The sequence below is a fragment of the Globicephala melas genome, chromosome 19, assembly GCF_963455315.2.
Source record: "Globicephala melas chromosome 19, mGloMel1.2, whole genome shotgun sequence".
NCBI classification, from domain to species: domain Eukaryota; kingdom Metazoa; phylum Chordata; class Mammalia; order Artiodactyla; family Delphinidae; genus Globicephala; species Globicephala melas.
In genome coordinates, this window is record NC_083332.1 from 50679789 (window position 1) to 50698355 (window position 18567).

Consider the following 18567-nt stretch of genomic DNA (forward strand, 5'->3'; position numbering starts at 1 on the left):
TATAGCCAGTCGGTGAGAAGCACAGGTTAACAGCCTGGACTTGCAACTGGCATCTCGAATCAGGAGGTGCAGTGGGAGTCGGTCTTGTAGGATTGAGCCCTCAACCTGTAGAATCTGGTGCTATCTCTGGGTAGTGTCAGAATTGAGTTGAATTGTTGGACACACTGCTGGTGTCCAAGAATTGTTTGTTGGTTTGGGGAACTCCCAATATACCAGCACTTAAAAATTAAGAGATTTCAAATACTCTAATTTCCAATTTCCTTTGAAAAACTGGAGAATCTGGCAACACTGGGCACATAATCCCACAAAATATCAATAGAAATAGGCTGGAACTGAGCAATTCCTTTAGACAAATCTCTCCAGCTGGCCACAGTACAAATCCCAACTCCCTACAAGTTTCCTGGTTCACTATTACCGTGTTGTCTTGGTAATAATTTATGGGGTCCTTCCTGCCAAACTCAGCATCTTTAGCCCCTCATCCACCATAGTCTCTTTCCACTGTCTTGGGTTATCACCTTTTTGAAAAGATCCTCCTCTGTTTGGTCCTGGATACGTATCTTGGGGGCTTCTGGCTGAACTCTGCATGTATCCTTCAGGGGTGCTAGAAACATTCTGTATCTTGATCGAAGTGCTACCACTTCGCATTAAGTGTATAAATACATAAAATTCATCAAGCTATACATTTAAGATTTGTGCACTTTACTGTACGTTACACCTCAATTTAAAAAAAAATTAGAGAGAGAATGGATGGGTAGTTTCCTACCAGACATTGTATGTCTGTCTGCAATGCCTGGAACTGCAGCAGTTATCTTGTGAACAGGGGGTAAGCTACCCAAATCAGACAATCCAATTTACTGAAAATGGCAAAGCAGAAAAAGATTTATGATGTCACAGAATACTAAACCAACCTCGGAGCCTCTCTTCATGTGGACTTACTACTGAAATAGTACATGTTTTTCACAAACTATATCAGCTTTCAGCCATCCCAGTGCGTAATCATACAAAAGCTTCTTGATGGTAATATATAGCTCACAAAGTGGAGTTAGTAAGACTCAAGTTCACATGTAAGTACAGTTTAATCAGATCTTTGGACAAAAATTTTACCATAAACTAGTGAGTTGAACATAAAAGAAATACAGTTAAGCATATATGTTATGTTCTAAAAAAAAAATCAAGTTGGAAAACCTTATTACAAAAGATTAAACTCATTGGCCACTGAAAAAGAAATAACAGTTCTAGTTCACAGAATTAAAAGTAACTCTTTATTGATAAACATATATACCAGAATTAGAAATGTCAGTAGAAAAATAAAATTTAAATAATTTTCTATGGTACAAAGATTAGATCATTTTGACTGTAGCATTTGGTGAAATAATCTAATACAAAAAGCTGAGCTGATTTTAGCCACAACCAGCCTGACAGAGTGCACAAAAAAGAAATGCACGTACACAGAACCTTCTGCATGTGGACAGCTAATGGCACCAGGACTTCACATTCCAGGAAATGGTCTCCTAGGGAAGGTTGGTATGCACAGCAGTTGTAATAAGAACTTAATTCAAACCAGAGCAGCTTTTGGAATCAAAAGCTAACATACAATTTAAAGACTTAGAAAACATAAGGGCTTAAAGATAATTATTTGCATGAGCTTTTTCTCACCTAGTTTAGACATTTCCTAGGTAATGTTTTGCTGAAAAAAAAATGAGTTAACAGCACAAAGAGACATCTTTATCTTGGAATATTCATTACTCATTTGTATATGGATTTAAGTTTACATGAAACACCTTTACCCTAAAACCTCAATATTAAAGAATCCAGAAATCAGCTTTTTATGGTTGGGGCTGCCTCCTTCCCACTCATAAAAAAAAGGAAAAGTGGATGCACAGCTAAGGGAGGGGTGGTTGCACCTGTCTCTAGGAAAGTCAGTAGTTGGCAAAACTTCTCAGAAGCTATATGTGATAAGATAAAATGTTCAACACAAATGCCAATATTTTTTCATCTGGGCAACCACCCCCAACTAATTGTGTATTTGAGATGAGAAATTAAAAAGAAAAATAAACTCTAAGGAGGAATAGACATTCCTTATCATTCAAATAGTTTCTCCCTGAAAACATTTCAAGCCACAAAGCTCAAGCTATGTAAAGTCTATATACACTTATTCACAGGAGAATGTTCACATACTGGGATGAATGAAACATTCAATAATTTGAAGATACATTTTATATTTGAAGTTTTTAAAAAGAGTGGATAATAAAACAAGAAACAGATGAAAACAAACACAACTTTCGAAATGCATTAATTTTTGTGTCTTGGCTCTAAAAGAAAAATAAACCAAATAAATCATGGATCAGTATGTTCAAAAATTAGCATTTAGGGGGAGGAGCCCACTGACCACTGGCCCGTGTTCAATTTGTGAAATTCTATCCAAAGGAATGTTTTAGGTGAGAATGCTAAGAGGCATCCTTCAATAGAGATAATTAAAATCATTTCCTACAACAAATTTCTTAAACTGAAGGGCTACTTTTCCAAATCCAGCTCACTGAACTGAAAAATGGAGTCTTCAACTAAAGACTTAAAAATTTGCTTGAAAGAAAGATTTGAGCATTGGAGAGTAATCTTGTTGGGGAATTTGTAAAGACATTTGCCTACCAACTCCTGTAATTTTCCACCTAGTCTATGTGTATATAACACTATAATTTTGATAAGTGGTCTAATGGCCGATTAGTTAAAAGAAAATGTCCAGTTACTTTTTGTGATCCTTTGTAATTTTTCCCTTTGACTATCCCTGGTAAATTGGTCCTCCTGGCTGTTTTTAATCAGAAGCCAGAGTGCATATTGCTTTAAATCAAATAGAATTGCACACGACCTCATGGGCAGTTAGCCTTACACTCACAATGAAAACTTTCCTTTAAAAATGTCAGATTTAATTACCAGAAACTATTTTGAAAACAGATAACATCGGTTGTATTTCATACAGAACAGTTTAGGTGGTAAGGATAAAGTTAGATAATTTTTGCAATCCTTTTTCTTTTGAAGAAAGAAAAAGTCTTCAGGCCTTTAAATGAAAAAGTAAGTTAGGCATTAGAAGAAAAATTAAAATAGCTAAAATTGGGTTTTAAAAAACTCTGATATTTAATTCTCTTTAAGGATATAAATTCTCTTGAAGGAAAATGTAAAGGGCACAGTGGAAGGCATATCTGAAAATTAAACTTTAGGCACTTTCTGGGAGTGATACCCAATACTGTGAAAGTGAGCTGAAGACCCACCACTAGGTAACCACATTAAGACTAGGAAATCCATAACCACTAACTCTAGTTTAAGCTGCACTTATACAATTTTTCAAGAGCCATGAGTAAAGCAAAGTCACTAAGAAAAACAGTAACAGAACGTTTAAAGTATCTTTTTGTGCGTGTGCCTCAATGTTCAAAGAGTGTCCTAAACAACCTGGGTGAAAATTTTCAACTCCCAACTCTTTAATAGGGTATGTTTCCAATTAAACTAAATAAAAACAATAGAATAAAAGTAATAGGAAGAGGTGGTACAGGAGCTTTAGGGGAAAAAGTCTCAATTACCTAGCTTATTTTGATAAAATGTACCAAAAAACAAATTCACATCTCTTAAAATATATTAAATAATCAGAAGTCAAGATAGTTATCCATAAAAATGTCACATCATTCAGTAGTTAGCTCCTTTGTCTTTAAACAAAGGAATCGAAGCCACTACTTGAGTTACAGATTTTTTTGTGTGCAACAGATTTCACCAAATTTGTTCTCAACACGACATTCAACCAAAACCTACTTGGCACTTACTGTCATGAAGATGTAGCAAGAGATGAGTTTGCCAAATTTTACTCAAGATTAGATCGTTAGATTTTAGTACAGTATACTCTGCTCAGAAATAAACTAATATGATCCATAATTTCTCTGAAATATGCAACGTTGCATTTTCTCACAGAACATTATAAATTTCAGTGTGAAGGATGCCAACCCAGAAGCACTGCTGACCTGGCTTGCGTAAAGGTACACCCGTAAAACTGCCTGAATTAAATATGTAAAAAAAAGAAAGAAAGAAAAGAAAGTTGATTTGTTTTGGTTGAGAACAATGAGTCCAAAAAGATCTTTAATTCCTGGAGCTTCAAATTGAAGAAAGGACTGAAATGTTGTTCTTCATATACCTTTTCATCCAAGTTGCTTCCCGTTTGAAGAACTAAGAAAACACATTCCATACTGTATTCTTTTTGAGGATTCTATGAAACTTAGGTTCACCATCATAGCACAAGGGTATGTGCTATAGAGTAGCTAAAATCCGTAAAAAGGAGACCACCACTACACAAAATGTCTGTCCGGTGCCCAAGGTGAGGGCTTCAAATGGAATCATTTCCTTTCCTGCTGCTCGGTACACTCCAGCAATTGCTGCACCTGTTCAAAAATTCAAGAATATTTTTTAAAAAAAGGTTAATATAATCAGGAAAATACAGCACTTAAAATTCTACCAGTAGAATGTTCTAAATTTTTTACATTAAAATTTAGACATTAGAGATGTTTTGTTCTGTCTATTCTTTTTGCTGACTAGCTTTTAAGTATTCCTTATATGGTTTGCAAATCACTGACAAGTGTTTTTAGGTGTTGAAAAGTGACTCCTTTAAACTGAGTCTCCTAGATTTATTGAATAAAACCACCTGGAAGTCATAGCTGAAATCACAAAGACGGTGATTTCCACATAACCTGATTACAAACTGAAAAACATCTCTTATTCCGCATGCATTTAACAGGTACCTAACAAACTCTTGGCAATAAATGACAAAGAATCTTCCCTGTGGGACTGAGCAAGAAATATTTCAGGAGCAGCCACAGGGAAACCCCACTCTACTGTGTACTATACTCAGAGCTCCCCTCAAGAAATGGATGGAGAAAGGGGTGGGAAAAGGAAAAGAGGGGGACCCTAAGCCTATCAAGTTGCTATTCATTCAAAGGGCAAGAGGCGAGGGATACTTGGGGAGTCCTTTCTGTTACCCAAATCATTAATCTTTTTTATTATGTTAGTCACTGTAACTTCCTAGAAATTAAGTAAACAAAACAAAACAAACATCTCTCTCTACCCAGGTACCCTGATTTGCTCACAGGGACTCAGCATTGTACAAAGAAAGTCAAGATTTCAAGAGTTTGAAAATAACAGATCCAAACATCTCAGATGACCGCCCTGCCGCCCCCCACCCCACCTCAAAATGCTCCAAACAGAATTCTCCTTGGTCACAGAAGCTAGCTCGAGACACAAGACAGAAACACAAACATGAAGTAGATTTTGAATAATGCAAGATGAAATATAGTGTTTCAATCAAGTGTCTACACCTTTTACAAATGTGATGTGATGGTATATTGACATATTTTAAGGAGAAGAAAGAACAATACTAATCAATATCTGTGTTGGTTGCCAGGAACATTTGTGACTTTGAAATGCCCACCGCCAGAGGCAATGCACAAACACTGTGCTGCTAACATCTGAAAGGCACATGTTCCATTGGGCCTCTTTGTAATTTGTCTTCAAAAAAAGTGGGTTGAGTCGGAAGAAGCTTAAAGAAGTTGAACTGGGTCCCAAAGTGGGATTTGGATGATTAAGGGAAGACAGGAAAAAGCAAACCAGAAGGAGCAGCAGAATGGGAAGGGAACAGATTGTATGCACTAGAGTCAAAGAAGGACATGAACACGACATTTACTGCACAATTACTATATGGTAGATATTCTGGTTAAGTATTTTATATTCACATTTTTTCATTTAGTCATCACACAGCATCCCTATTTTACTGAAGAGAAATCTGAAACAGGTCCTGGGGGCCAGTAATCCAGCAAGGAAACTGGAGCAGAGGGTCTCTAAAGATAGCAGTAGGTGATACAGTTAAAAATATTTTTTAAGGCCCGTTATGGAAACTCCTTAATGCAAACAGGAGAAAACTGGCCTCCTCCCCCGTGTTATCACAAAGGTTTCATCATCTGTGGAACACAGAGAAACTAGGCCACCCTGTCCCCAAAAAAATCCCTCAAGTCAAAGAGAGAGGGAGATTTCTGCTTGAAGCTCAAGGTTTAAATTCACAGTGAAAAAAAGTTATGTTTACATGTATACCTAGAAAAAAGTCTGAAAGCATATACCAAAATGCAAACTGTGATACCACTTAGGAATGCAGTAATGGAGGATTTTTAATTTTGCTTTCTTATAATTTTTAATTTATATAGAATATACATGTTATTTATATTTCATTATGAGCTTAAAAATGATTTAAACTTATTCTCATCCCTTTGACATGAGCAAAAGCCACCCTTCCCCCCAAAAAAACACCAGACAGGTAAAAATAATTTATAATTATGAATGTTACTCCAATTCTTATTCAGAAAGTCCTGAGAGGAAAAAACAACCAGGTACTTTTCTAAACAATAATTCTTGTCATTAGAATTCTTCTTCCATCCTTAAAATAACTACACCTGGATGAGTGGAAGTGATTTGTTAACCAGCTTGCAAGGTCACAAATCAGTGAAGTGACAGCTGAAGAGAAAGGAGCAGTAGCTTCCAAAAAGACAAATATCTTCTTTTGCTAGTGACCTATTTCACAAGATCTATCTCACAAAGCTTAACGTGACTTCCCTGAAGCCAGCGAGACAAAATCTGACTCAGTAAGTCAAAGATGTTAGCCAAATAAGGGGGAACTGGGGTGAGAAAAAAAACAGGATCTGTGGTTAAAGATCACTCTTTCTTCTTCATCTCATTGAGACATGTTTCTAAAATGGTTCCTAAAATTAACTAACTAGTCAAATGAAACATTTTGACTGTATTTTAATGTCTAACATACTTGTCAAGATTCCAGCAGTAATTGGTCCCACGATGCCCATCAACAGGATGCTTACAGACATGAACCTACCATATTTGTGATGTCTGAGGGTGAAGAGGGCCAGTAATCCAGCAGGGACATGAAAGAAGAGAGAGGACACCAGTGCCCACAGGAACACACCATACCACATCTCTACAAGGGAAAGCAAAGAAAGGTCGTACATCACTGCCTTTCCCAGTGCAATCATTACAAAGGGGTAGTCACTATGCCCAGTTATTTCATTTTCAAAACCATTCAGTTGCAATGGGGGTTCATCAGTCAAATATCCAAACATTGATGGTTTGCGAGGGATAAGTAAACTATGGCCACCACCTGTTTGTGTACATAAACTCTTACTGGAACACAGCCATGCCCATTCATTTAAGTCTTGCCTATGGATGTTTTCAAGCTACAAGAGCAGGGCTGAAACAGTGACGGAGACCATATGACCTGCAAAGCCTAAAATATTTACAATCTGGCCCTTTACAGAAAAGGTTGGCCAACCCCTGACAAGCTACCTGTACTCCCAAACACTGAAGAAAAGGTTCACCCAGATTTGAAAATTCACTTAAATGATTTCCCTCCCATAAGGACAAATGTAAGTACCACTGACAGGGTGCTATGCAGTCAATGCCTGATGACCGTCCCTGCCTTCTTGATTATTCAGTCATCTCAAATGGAAAAGCTCTATATACAATTACATTCATTCAACTATCATTTTCAAGACAATGCAGTAAATATCAACCCCTCACCTCCTATTAGGGTATCAAAGCTCTTTAAGACATGAAATAAATACCAGAATATGTAAATGTTTCGCTTAAAGACAAATGGCAAGTGAGAGGGCAGGTTAGAAGAGGAGCTGGTTCCTTCAGAGAACCTCTATCCCTCTTAGGATGACAGTAACTCAGGAAACATTAAGATATTTGTCCAACAACTATGTATACAAACCTATGCATAAGATATCTTGGAAAATACAAAAACAGGAGGAGATACCATCCTGCCCTCATGACTTTACGATTTAGCAGACATAACATTTTCCCCCAGTGGGCCCAGGCGTGGCTTCAGAATTCTCAAGAGAGCTCTTTACCCATATATGGACGTAATGAAGGTGTCACACTAGATGAAATCTGTTGTCCATCCCTGCACTTGAGGCAGGTAAATACCAGGCAATTTTAAAGATCACTCAACAGCTCAACTGGGGTTTCTGCACCACAGCACTATTGACGTCTGGACCATTTAACTCTTTGTTGTGGGAGGCTGTCGACTGTAGGATGTGGAGCAACACCCCTGGCCTCTACCCTGTGGATGCTGATAGCACTCTCTCCCGTTGTGGCAACCACAATATCTTGACATTGTCACACGTCCCCTGTGGGCATAATTACCCTGGTTAAAAACCGCTGACCTGACTGAAGCAAAGGGTTTATAAGAGTAACAGTAGTTAGGATGCAAAGATAGATGGGGTCACATTACGGGGGGCTTTGAAGGCCAAACTAAGGACTTCAACATGTAAGCCCTACAAGGTACCATCAAAGGTTTTTTGAGCAGTAAAGGGTTGTCAGCACAGTACTTCACAGGTGGCACCTTACACTCCCAGTAGGAACACAAACTAGAAAGCCATCTCTGGAGGGTAAACTGGAAGTGTGTCTCCAAAACAGTCAACTGTGCATACCCTTTGCCACAGTGATTTTACTTCCAGGAATACACAAGGGCAAGGACAAGGTCACGAGGTTCCTGGCAGCCCTGTCTGTACTGGCAAAAACTAGACACCAACTGCATGTCTGTTGATGGAGGACTTGTGAAACCTGTTATGGTGCATCCGCATAATGAAACGTTACACAATCAATAAAAATAGGAGCAGCTCTTTAAATACTGATGGGGTAAGATGCCCAACCCACGGTGCGAAGTAAAAAAGCTTAAGTTTCAGAATAATATGCAGAATAAGATCCTGTTTTTGTGAAAACAAAAAACAAAAGAAACAAATGTGTGTAAATGCTTCTGTCTACTCAGAAGAGTCTGGACATATGTTTATTTAATAAATATTTACAACATGCACAGGCACTGTTTTAAATGCTTGACAAATATTAACTCATGTAATTCTCAAAGTAGCTCTATGAAGCACATATTAATATCTCTGACTCTTGGATGAGGAAACAGAAGCAGAGGGAGGTGAGGAAACTTGCTGGAGCCCACACTGCAGCACGAGGCACAGCCCAGGTTGACCCATGCTGGAAGCAATGCCCTCATCCTCTGTGCACCTCTTATATATATTAAGATATAGAAAACTGTTATTTCTGGGGAATAGGGTTTATGACCATTCACTTTCTACTTTGAGAAAACAAACAAAGCGGGGGCTTCCCTGGTGGCGCAGTGGTTAAGAATCTGCCTGCCAATGCAGGGGACACGGGTTCGAGCCCTGGTCCGGGAAGATCCCACATCCGCGGAGCAACTAAGCCCGCGAGCCACAACTACTGAGCCTGTGTGCCACAACTACTGAAGCCCTCGTGCCTAGAGCCCGTGCTCCTCAACAAGAGAAGCCACCGCAGTGAGAGAGAAGCCTGAACACCACAATGAAGAGTAGCCCCTGTTTGCCGCGACTGGAAAAAGCCCGTGCACAGCAACAAAGACCCAATGCGGCCAAAAATAAATAATAAAATTTTAAAAAAATTTTTAAAAAGCTTGGGAATTCTCTGGTGGTGCAGTGAATAAGACTCCACGTTCCCAATGCAGAGGGTGCACGTTCAATCCCTGGTCAGGGAACTAAGATCCCACATGCCATGGGGCACAGCCAAAAAACGGGGTGGGGGGGGAAGAGCGACCAGTGAGGAGCATCAGTGAGCTGGGGGACAGGGGAGAGTGGCAAAGCGGAGGGCCAGGGGCTTTTCTTGAAGTTGCATTTGAGTTGTAAGCACACTGTAGTGTGTGGTTTTTCCCAAATCAATTTCTTTTTATTTTTACTCTTGTTGGGAGCAGGGGGAGGAGGGGTTAGGGAGCCAGGGGTGATTAGATGTGGGGCCAAATCCCCACCAGGCACCCTCCACACTCTCACTGATGACTGCACTAATTCTCTGCACATATTAAGTCAAAGTTTCAGTTAATACCATATTATACATATACCAAGATTAGGATGTCTCGCTCTTGGTTGTTGTTGGTTTTTTTTTTAATTAATTTTTTTTGGCTGCGTTGGGTCTTTGTTGCTGCACACGGGCTTTCTTTAGTTGTGGTGAGTGGGGCTACTCTTTGTTGCGGTGTGCGGCCTTCTCATCGCAGTGGCTTCTCTTGTTGCGGAGCAAGGGCTCTAGGCATGTGGCTAGAGTAGTTGTGGCTCCTGGGCTCTAGAGCACAGGCTCAGTAGTTGTGGCGCATGGGCTTAGTTGCTCCGCGGCATGTGGGATCTTCCCGGACCAGGGCTCGAACCTGTGTCCCCTGCATTGGCAGGCGGATTCTCAACCACTCTGCCACCAGGGAAGTCCTTTTTTTTTTTTTAATATTTATTTATTTGGCTGCTCCAGGTCTTAGTTGCAGCATGTGGGATTTTTGTTGCGGCATGAGGGATCTTTAGTTGCGGCATGCAAACTCTTAGTTGCAGTATGTGGGATCTAGTTCCCTGACCAGGGATCGAACCCAGACCCCCTGCATTGGGAGCGCAGAGTCTTAACTGCTAGGCCACCAGGGAAGTCCCTCGCTCTTGTTTTGGATGGACGGCTTTCAATAAAAAAATCAGGGACACCTCATCTAGGGCTCAATGCTTATTAAAAATAATAAACGACTGAGGGTGTTTTTGTACTTCTGGTGACAAATTATCAGATAGCTACAAAAGGTTTCAAACCACTGGTACAAGTTTTCTTTTCCTTTCTGCTGAACAAGATACACCTTCAGAATAATTTTACAATCCTGTCAAAACTTGTCTATTTTGTTTGATGGTGTTTGGCAAATTGTTAAACCAAGTCTAAATCATGCAATGTGGAGTATAAAGTGATTAAACAGTAATGTCCCAAGCTTAAATATATATAACATAAACATATATGTATAATATGTAAAAAAATGTATGTATACTAACTACTGCTCTTCCTCCACCAAAAAAATCACACACACAAACAAAAAAACCCTTCCCAGTCAATAGCGTCTATCGGAAATTGTGGGCAGGGCTCTCAGTCCTCAGGGTTTGGGTCCCCATCGTCTTCAGGAACAAACCTGTACAGTTAGTCCCCTACACAAGAACCTTCAAGTTGTGAACTTTCAAAGATGCGAACATGCATTCCATCAACGTCAGGCGTGAGTGAAACTGCAGCTTGCCCTCCGTCTCCTATTGTTGGCGATCCTTCAGCTCTACCATCTCCCACCTCCTCTCCCTCCTCCAGTCAGTAACTCTTCTTGCCTGTTCCCTCGATGCCAGCCCCTGTATGCCAGCTGTTGTACTGTACCACTGTACTTTTCAAGGTACTGTACTATAAGATTAAAAATGTTGTCTTTATTTTTTGTGTTTATGTATTATTTGTGTGAAAAGTATTATAAACCTATTACAGTACAGTACTACATAGCCGATTGTGTTAGTTGGGTACCTAGGCTAACTTTGTTGGACTTATGAACAAATTAGACTTAAGAAGAACGTGCTCTCGGAACGGAACTCGTTCGTACGTAAGGGACTTACTCTACCAGATACCACTGCAGGCTCCTTTCCAGCCTCGGGCACCAGCCCTTCTTGCTTCCATGGCCCAGGAGACTTGCCCTCTCTTCTTGGCAGCAGCTCCAGAGGTTGCAGAGTCTGGTGTTCAGGTACTGCCCCTCCCTGATAAATCCCTCCTGCCTGGGCCACTGCTGTTGAACCCTGGCCTCCCCCGCCCAAGGCCCCCTTGTGTACCACCCACTGCCAGCTCATCCCCAAGCCACAGGACAGCGTCATGCAGTTCCCTGCTAAAGCAGTAACCCCATCTTCAATCCCACAGTCCTTCCCAGCTCCTCCCCAAATCACTTAAGAGACTCTGAACTCCATTACACCACCCACTGTGCACAGAACTCTATAAGAACACCAGGAATGCCACTACCCAGGGGTGGACAAACGGGATACAAACCTGCCTCCAAGACTCCAGAGCAGCTGCCGTCCTGGCTGCTGTCTGCCACCAATGACATGAGACCACTCCTGGGCCTTGCCGTCACGGAGCTTCTGCTGGAGCGCCCCAAATTTAAGAGACAAGCACTGCTTTCCACAGCAACTCAAGGCACTGCTGGAGCTTGGCTTCTTACTGGCTGCCACAGAACCATTGGGGCAGTGAACTGGCAGGTGAGGCCTTGATCTGCCAGAGACACACTAAGTTGGTAACTTCAGTAAATGTAGGTCTGGACACTCGGGTGTTCTACTCAACTGCTATGGACTGAATTCATGTGCGGCAGCCCTAATCCGACAGGACTGTGGCCTTATAAGAGGAAGAGAGATGTCTCTCTCTCTCTTGTTCTCTTTCTCTCCCCATCATGTGAGGACATGTCAAGAAGGTGGCCCAAGAGGGCCCTCACCACAACCTGACCATGCCGGCACCCTCATCTTGGACTTCCAGTCTCCAGAACTGTGAGAAAATACACTTCTGTTGTTTAAGCTGCTCAGTCTGTGGTATTTTGTTCTAGCAGCCCTAGCAGATATCAACGCTCACTTGTTCCCACTTCTCTGGAGCACAGCACCTGCCCAAGGAGGCCTGCTGGGCTATCAACTCACATCTCGATTTTCCTGAAAGCTGAAAGGAATCTGTTTGCAAACAAGATCTGGCAGAGCAGGCCAGCGCCTCCCTGAGTCTCTGAGAAGGAGAAGCAGTATGCACCTTCCTATAACCCTGAGCTACATCCACCAGCTAGCGCGGTGCCTACATATGTTATATCGCATCACTTAAGTCACTCAAAGTAGGAAAAAAAGGCTGTATTACATTAGATGAGTAGTACAATTTATAAAACACTTTTCAGATGGATGGGATTATTACAGGACTGTAACAGCTAAGGCAAACCTCAATTAATAAAACATTTAAAAAAAACTAAGTGATTTCCCTTTAATCTACTGCGCCTTAATTTGCCATCTATTTAATAGCTATTTACTGATTATCATATAGTACTTTTCATTCCCCTGGGTCAACACACGGTCAAAAATCTTTGTCTACATATCTTACAGTATTTCCTTGTTCACTGTTTCAAATAAAGTGCATTATCTTCAGCTTTGTTTACTCTGGCAGCTAAAGTCACATCATTTCCCTATGCTGAAGAATAAATCAGGTTATTAATCTGAAATAAAAGATTATAAGGAGAGCGACTTCCCTAGTGGCGCAGTGGTTGAGAGTCTGCCTGCCGATGCAGGGGACACGGGTTCGTGCCTGGGTCTGGGAAGATCCCACATGCCGCGGAGCGGCTGGGCCCGTGAGCCGTGGCTGCTGAGCCTGCGCGTCCGGAGCCTGTGCTCCGCAACGGCAGAGGCCACAACAGTGAAAGGCCCGCATACAGCAAAAAAAAAAAGAATCTGCCTGCCAATGCAGGGGACACAGGTTCCAGCCCTGGTCTGGGAAGATCACACATGCCACGGAGCAACTAAGCTCGTGTGCCACAACTACTGAGCCCATGCACCTAGAGCGCACAAGAGAAGCCACCGCGATGAGAAGCCCACGCACCGCAATGAAAAGCAGTCCCCCCTTGCCGCAACTAGAGAAAGCCCGCACGTAGCAACTAGAGAAAGCCCGCACGTAGCGGCTGGGCCCGTGAGCCGTGGCTGCTGAGCCTGCGTGTCCGGAGCCTGAATTCTATGAGCTGCTCTAGCAAAATAACTGAATGAGGAGGACACGGGAAGCTCAGTTGGTCAGAAGCACATGTGACAACCTGGACTTCTGACTGGCATCTGAAGTTGGGGGTTGGGGCAGGCTTGTGGAACTGAGCCTTTAACCTGTGGGATTGGATGCTAACTCCAGGCAGACAGTGTCAGAACTGAGTTGAATTGTAGGACACCCAACTGGTGTCCCAGAATTGCTTGATGCACAGAAAAACCACACATCTGGCGCCAGAAGTGCTGTGAGTGTAGCAGCAGTGTAAGAGTAAAGGAAAACAGCGAGTTTTTCCTAGACACCCTTCCTCTCCTAACAATGATAACTTGCCCACCAGGACTACCAGCAGTGGGCTGCCACCTCTCTCCTGAGGCCACTGCCTAACTGCCCACTCATCCCTTGTTTCTGTGTGCCCCTCTGGCCTGTCTCAATCCCAATGGTCTCTTGGGCCTAGCCTGGCTAGATCTTATCTGTCCTGATCTGGCCTTCTACCTATTCTCGACACAAAGCCAGAAAGTCAGTGCTAATGGGAACAAGGTTTCTTGTTGGGGTGATGAAAATATTCTAAAGTTGCTTTTTGTGATGGTTGCAAACTGCAAAAATTCATTAAATTGTATACTTAAAAAAAAAAAAAAGTAAGTCAGATCATCCTTCCTCTGCTCAAAACCCTCTAATATGGCTTTCTGGGATCTGACCACTTCCTCTCCCTGCCTTGCCCACCCCATTCCACCCACTGCACTGGCCTCCTTCATGTTGCTTAATAAGCTCTGGTCCCAGGGCCTCTGAACCTGCTGCCCCTCACCCACGGGGCTCTTCTCCCAACAGCTGCATGGCTTGTTCCTCATTCCCTTCAGATTTCTTCTCCAATGGCACCATCATAGAGGGCTTCCTTGTGACCTTAAGTAAAACAGCATTCCACTTGACACACAACACCTGCCACTTAGTATCCCCCTACCCTGTCTTACACTCACCACCATCTGTTCCTTTCCATACTTTAAAAAAAAAAAATTTATTGGAGTATAGTTGCTTCACAATGTTATGTTAGTCTTTTCCATACTTTTAAATTTTGTTTTCTCTCTCCCCTTTAGAATGAAAGTTCTTTTGTTTACTAACACACCTTTACTTGGTGCCTAGAAAACAACAAACACACAATAGACACTGAGTAAATACTTGTTGACTGAATGAGTAAATGACTGATCCAAGTGTGACCTATTCTTGATTCCAGCAACGGCACAACCAAAACATTAGTGGGTTTTAGTTTATCAGAAGATACACTTTGACACTGAAGGTATAATGAAATTCATACCTTCAGAAAGTAAATGTTATTCCTGATACAGGAAAAAAAAAATTCTGCCTTTCATAGCACTCAGATTTGTTAAAAATGACAACAACAACAAAAGAAATCTGAACAACCTGCAATAAGGAGGGTTAGGCAGAAACCTAAATAGCTAAATTGCAAATGCAGGTTTAAAAAAAAATCAATTCAAAGCTTCCTGACAGTGATAAACCACAGACTATTTCAGAGCAATGATTCTGCCATATCGAGTTGGCATAAAATGCAAGGAACCTTTTCTGTGGGGCCAAAATAGAAACAATTCCAGAATCAGGACAGTGAACGACATTCACTGTCAGCAGGCTTTGGTGCCTCCAAAGGGATTACAGTTCATGTACTTACTGTCCATTCCAGCTAAAGAAGAGATACAGCAGGGAGGTTGTGTGTTTACCCACTGTGTTTACCCATCCCATTCTGATCAGCTTGCTGCGGTCAAGGGCTTTATCTCATGCATGTTTATACCCCCAGCCCAGAGCCTGCACTTGGCCAACGTATACCTGCTAAATGAATGATCCCCGGTGATCACCACCCCCAAGTTATATATTCAAAGAGTTCCCACAAACTCAAATACATACTGCAGTTGAATATTTCAGAACAATTGCTGAAAGCAAAACAATTCACTTAGCTACAGATTCTCTACTATGACATGTTAAAACTATTGTTCCAAATCCATTTATCTCAATCTTTTCTTAGAGAAGGAAAAGGCAACTAAAAGCAAAACATATTGAACAGAATACTCAGTTTCAAAGTATCACCTCACATGATTTATTACAAAAGGATTAAGGTACCCTTACAGTGGACAGATCTGATAAACACCATCTTCACCAAATGATTAAACCTAGTGTTATCAATAAAGGTACAAACTGACACTAAATGTCTCCTGATGAGGTGCCCTGGGAAGTGGGCAACATCACCTGTGTAGGCAGCGTTCTGAACAAAAATATTTGATCTGAATCTAATCATGAAGAAAAAATGAGATAATTTAGATTATGGAACATTCTATGAAACAATTAGCCTGGACTTAAAAAAAAATGTCTGTCTCAAGAAACTGAAACAAGGATGGAGGAACTGTTCTAGATTCAACAAGATTAAAGGGACATGACAACTTAATGCAATGTGGGACCCTTGATTAGATCCTGGAATTTTTAAAAAAACAAAGGAGGGACTTCTCTGGTGGTCCAGTGAGTAAGACTCCATGCTCTTAATGCAGAGGGCCCAGGTTTGATCCCTGGTCAGGGAACTAGATCCCACATGCATGCCGCAACTAAGAGTTTGTATGCCGCAACTAAGAAGTCCCACATACTGCAATGAAGATCCGGCACAACCAAAATTAATAAATAAATAAATAAATAAAGGAAAAAAGCTAAAAATGGCATTATTTGAACAACTGGGAAAACTGGGAAAATCTAAATAAGGCCAATACATTAGATAATATTCTATCAATGTTAAATTTCTTGGGTGTGATGTGTTTTTTTTTGTTGTGGCAGAAAATGTCTTCATTTTAAATGATACGTGCTGAAATATTAGGCGTCAAGCATCGTCACTTTTGTAACTTCCTTTCAAAAGGCTCGCAGAAAGTAAAAATGTTATGTGTATGCATATATATATTTAGAGAGGAAGCGAAAGAATCAAAATATTAATAATGAATCTAAGTAAAGGGCATATAGATATTGGTTATACTATCATTTCAATTTTTCAGTAGGTTTGAAAATTTTCCTAATAAAGAATTGTGGGAAAAGTAAGGAAACAATGAAAACAGACTGATCCAGTTCAGTACTGCCTCCAGACTGCATGAACATTTCATTTTTTGGACAGTCTCCAGAATGCCATATATTTCTGTTGTCACTGTCAAATGTGATCTTAGTAACTTTTGATACCTTTTGCCAGATTATCGTTTTAGGCATGATTTCAAGCTAACATCTGCATCTGCCCCAACACGGTTATCTTATTAACTATTTCACAAACCTGTCCGGGAAAATACTAGGAAGGTAATACATATCAAGTCCCTGGTGTCTGCTGAATGGCGCCTGGCAGTCGCTGCCCAGCGAAAGAGAAATCACAGGTGCCTTGTTTACAACTGCAGTCAGTAATCCAACCCTCCTTCCTTTGCAGGTCTCAGGCCGGTTCTCTCATTGTTTACTGAGTCAAAGTATCTGCCAGCTTTGCGGGAGAGCCCAACCTCACCCTTCAATCACCCCTATCTCAGCCTTCTTGCCTTTAAAGGGCCAACACACAACCGTGCTCTCCCGTCAAAGGCTTTATTTCCGGCCTTCCCAAGTACTTTCTCCTCCTCTCAGTTTTCTGAGCACGACAGCTTTCTATCTCGATTTCTAATTTTTAAAAACTCTGCTCTCAGGCCCAGCAGAATCGCCAGTGTGGGTAAGAGTCAGAAAGAAGCTGCATCAAAGACCTCGAACGCATGAGCGGGAGGCTCGGCAACAGGTCTCAGAAAATGATTCCTAGAAAGAGACGCTGGTGGAGGGGGTGGATTTGAACTTGGGCGGTAGCGATCGGCAGACCACCTCCCCGCGTAAAGGGGTTGGGCTACGCTAGAAACAAAGGGTGTGTGAGTTCTGACTGACGGCCCTCAGCCCGGCCGGGACCATGCGCTGTCCGAGCTGGGAAAGCCGAGAGGCCCGCGCGGACGAAAGGGGCTGGGCGGGGATGACCGCCTCCAGTGCCCCAAACAAGGGACGGCCGCCTACAGGGCTCTGCCGCCGAGTTCATGTCTGAACCTGGGGCGTCTGGAAACTCCTAAGAGCAAGATCAGTTCGGGCGGTGACTGAGCTCCCTTCACTGACGGGTCCCCAGCGCGGGCTCGGGGTGGCCTGGCCTGAGGAGCCGGCAAGGAAGCGACGGGGGGAGGGGTTAAGGCCCCCAGCTCTCGGCCGTGGGAGAGGGAACCTTCTTCCAAGAGGAAAACAGCCCCCAGCGGGCGGGACGGTGGGGTGCCAGTCGGCTCGCTACGGAAGGGGCGCCGCCGCACAGCCGGGGGGCCGCGGCGTGGCACGCAGTGCGCAGGCGCAGGGCGGGGCCGGTACCTGGGAAGGAGCAGAGAGAAGTGGAGTTAGGGCACAAGGTCCCGTTGCCCACGCGCGGCACGAGCTTCAGGCTGAGGATCTGCTGCAGGAGCCCAGCCGACCCCCCGCTGTCGCCGCTCCCCTCGTGCTCCATCCCGCCGCCATTCACCGCAGAGAGGTGGGGGAGAGCGCCTGAAGTGCTGCCGTGGCTCACTCTCACTCACGGCCCACTCTGCTCTCCGCACCTCCGTCGCCTCAGCGTCACCTTCGGCCGAAGCCCTCTTCCTCCACCCCAACGGCACTGCCAAGTGATGGCTCCTCCCTCCAATCATAGAGCGCCTCAGATGGCAGGGGCGGGGCGAGAGTTGTTCCCGCCCCTGACGTTGCGTACGGCTTTCCGAGATCCAGCGCCTATGGCCTACGCCCCCTACTGGGGAAGTCTCTCCCGCTACAGTGCGGCGCGCTCTGCTCTGCCCTCCTCTGCAGCGCCACCTATAGGAAAGTAAAGGAAATTAGGTATAGATAGGGAGGAAGAGATAGACGGGTGGGTGAGTGGGTGGGTGGGTAAATAGGTAG

General features: G+C 42.8%; 1 protein-coding gene across 2 annotated transcripts; it reads right to left on the reverse strand.

Annotated features, from left to right (window-relative positions):
• Nucleotides 1-1112: 1112 nt before the first annotated feature.
• Nucleotides 1113-18283, reverse strand: TMEM170A (transmembrane protein 170A). Of its 2 annotated transcripts, none has more exons than XM_030863312.3 (3): nucleotides 18013-18283; nucleotides 6905-7006; nucleotides 1113-4415 (listed from the first exon to the last, which is right to left on the reverse strand). In XM_030863312.3, exons 1-3 carry the CDS (start codon nucleotides 18143-18145, stop codon nucleotides 4285-4287), a joined length of 366 nt encoding a protein of 121 aa, XP_030719172.1. In that variant the 5' UTR covers nucleotides 18146-18283; the 3' UTR covers nucleotides 1113-4284. The 2 variants fall into 2 exon arrangements, with proteins under 2 accessions (XP_030719172.1, XP_030719171.1); XM_030863311.3 differs by having other exon boundaries at nucleotides 6836-7006.
• Nucleotides 18284-18567: the final 284 nt, after the last annotated feature.

Coding starts and splice junctions, on each gene's coding strand:
- TMEM170A (XM_030863311.3), bottom strand. CDS start 18,145: ATGGAGCACGAGGGGAGCGGCGACAGCGGGGGGTCGGCTGGGCTCCTG. Junction 7,007..18,012: donor TTCTCTCTGCTCCTTCCCAG/GTACCGGCCCCG, acceptor TTTCCCTTGTAG/AGATGTGGTATGGTGTGTTC. Junction 4,416..6,835: donor TACTGCTGGAATCTTGACAA/GTATGTTAGACA, acceptor ATTTTTGAACAG/GTGCAGCAATTGCTGGAGTG.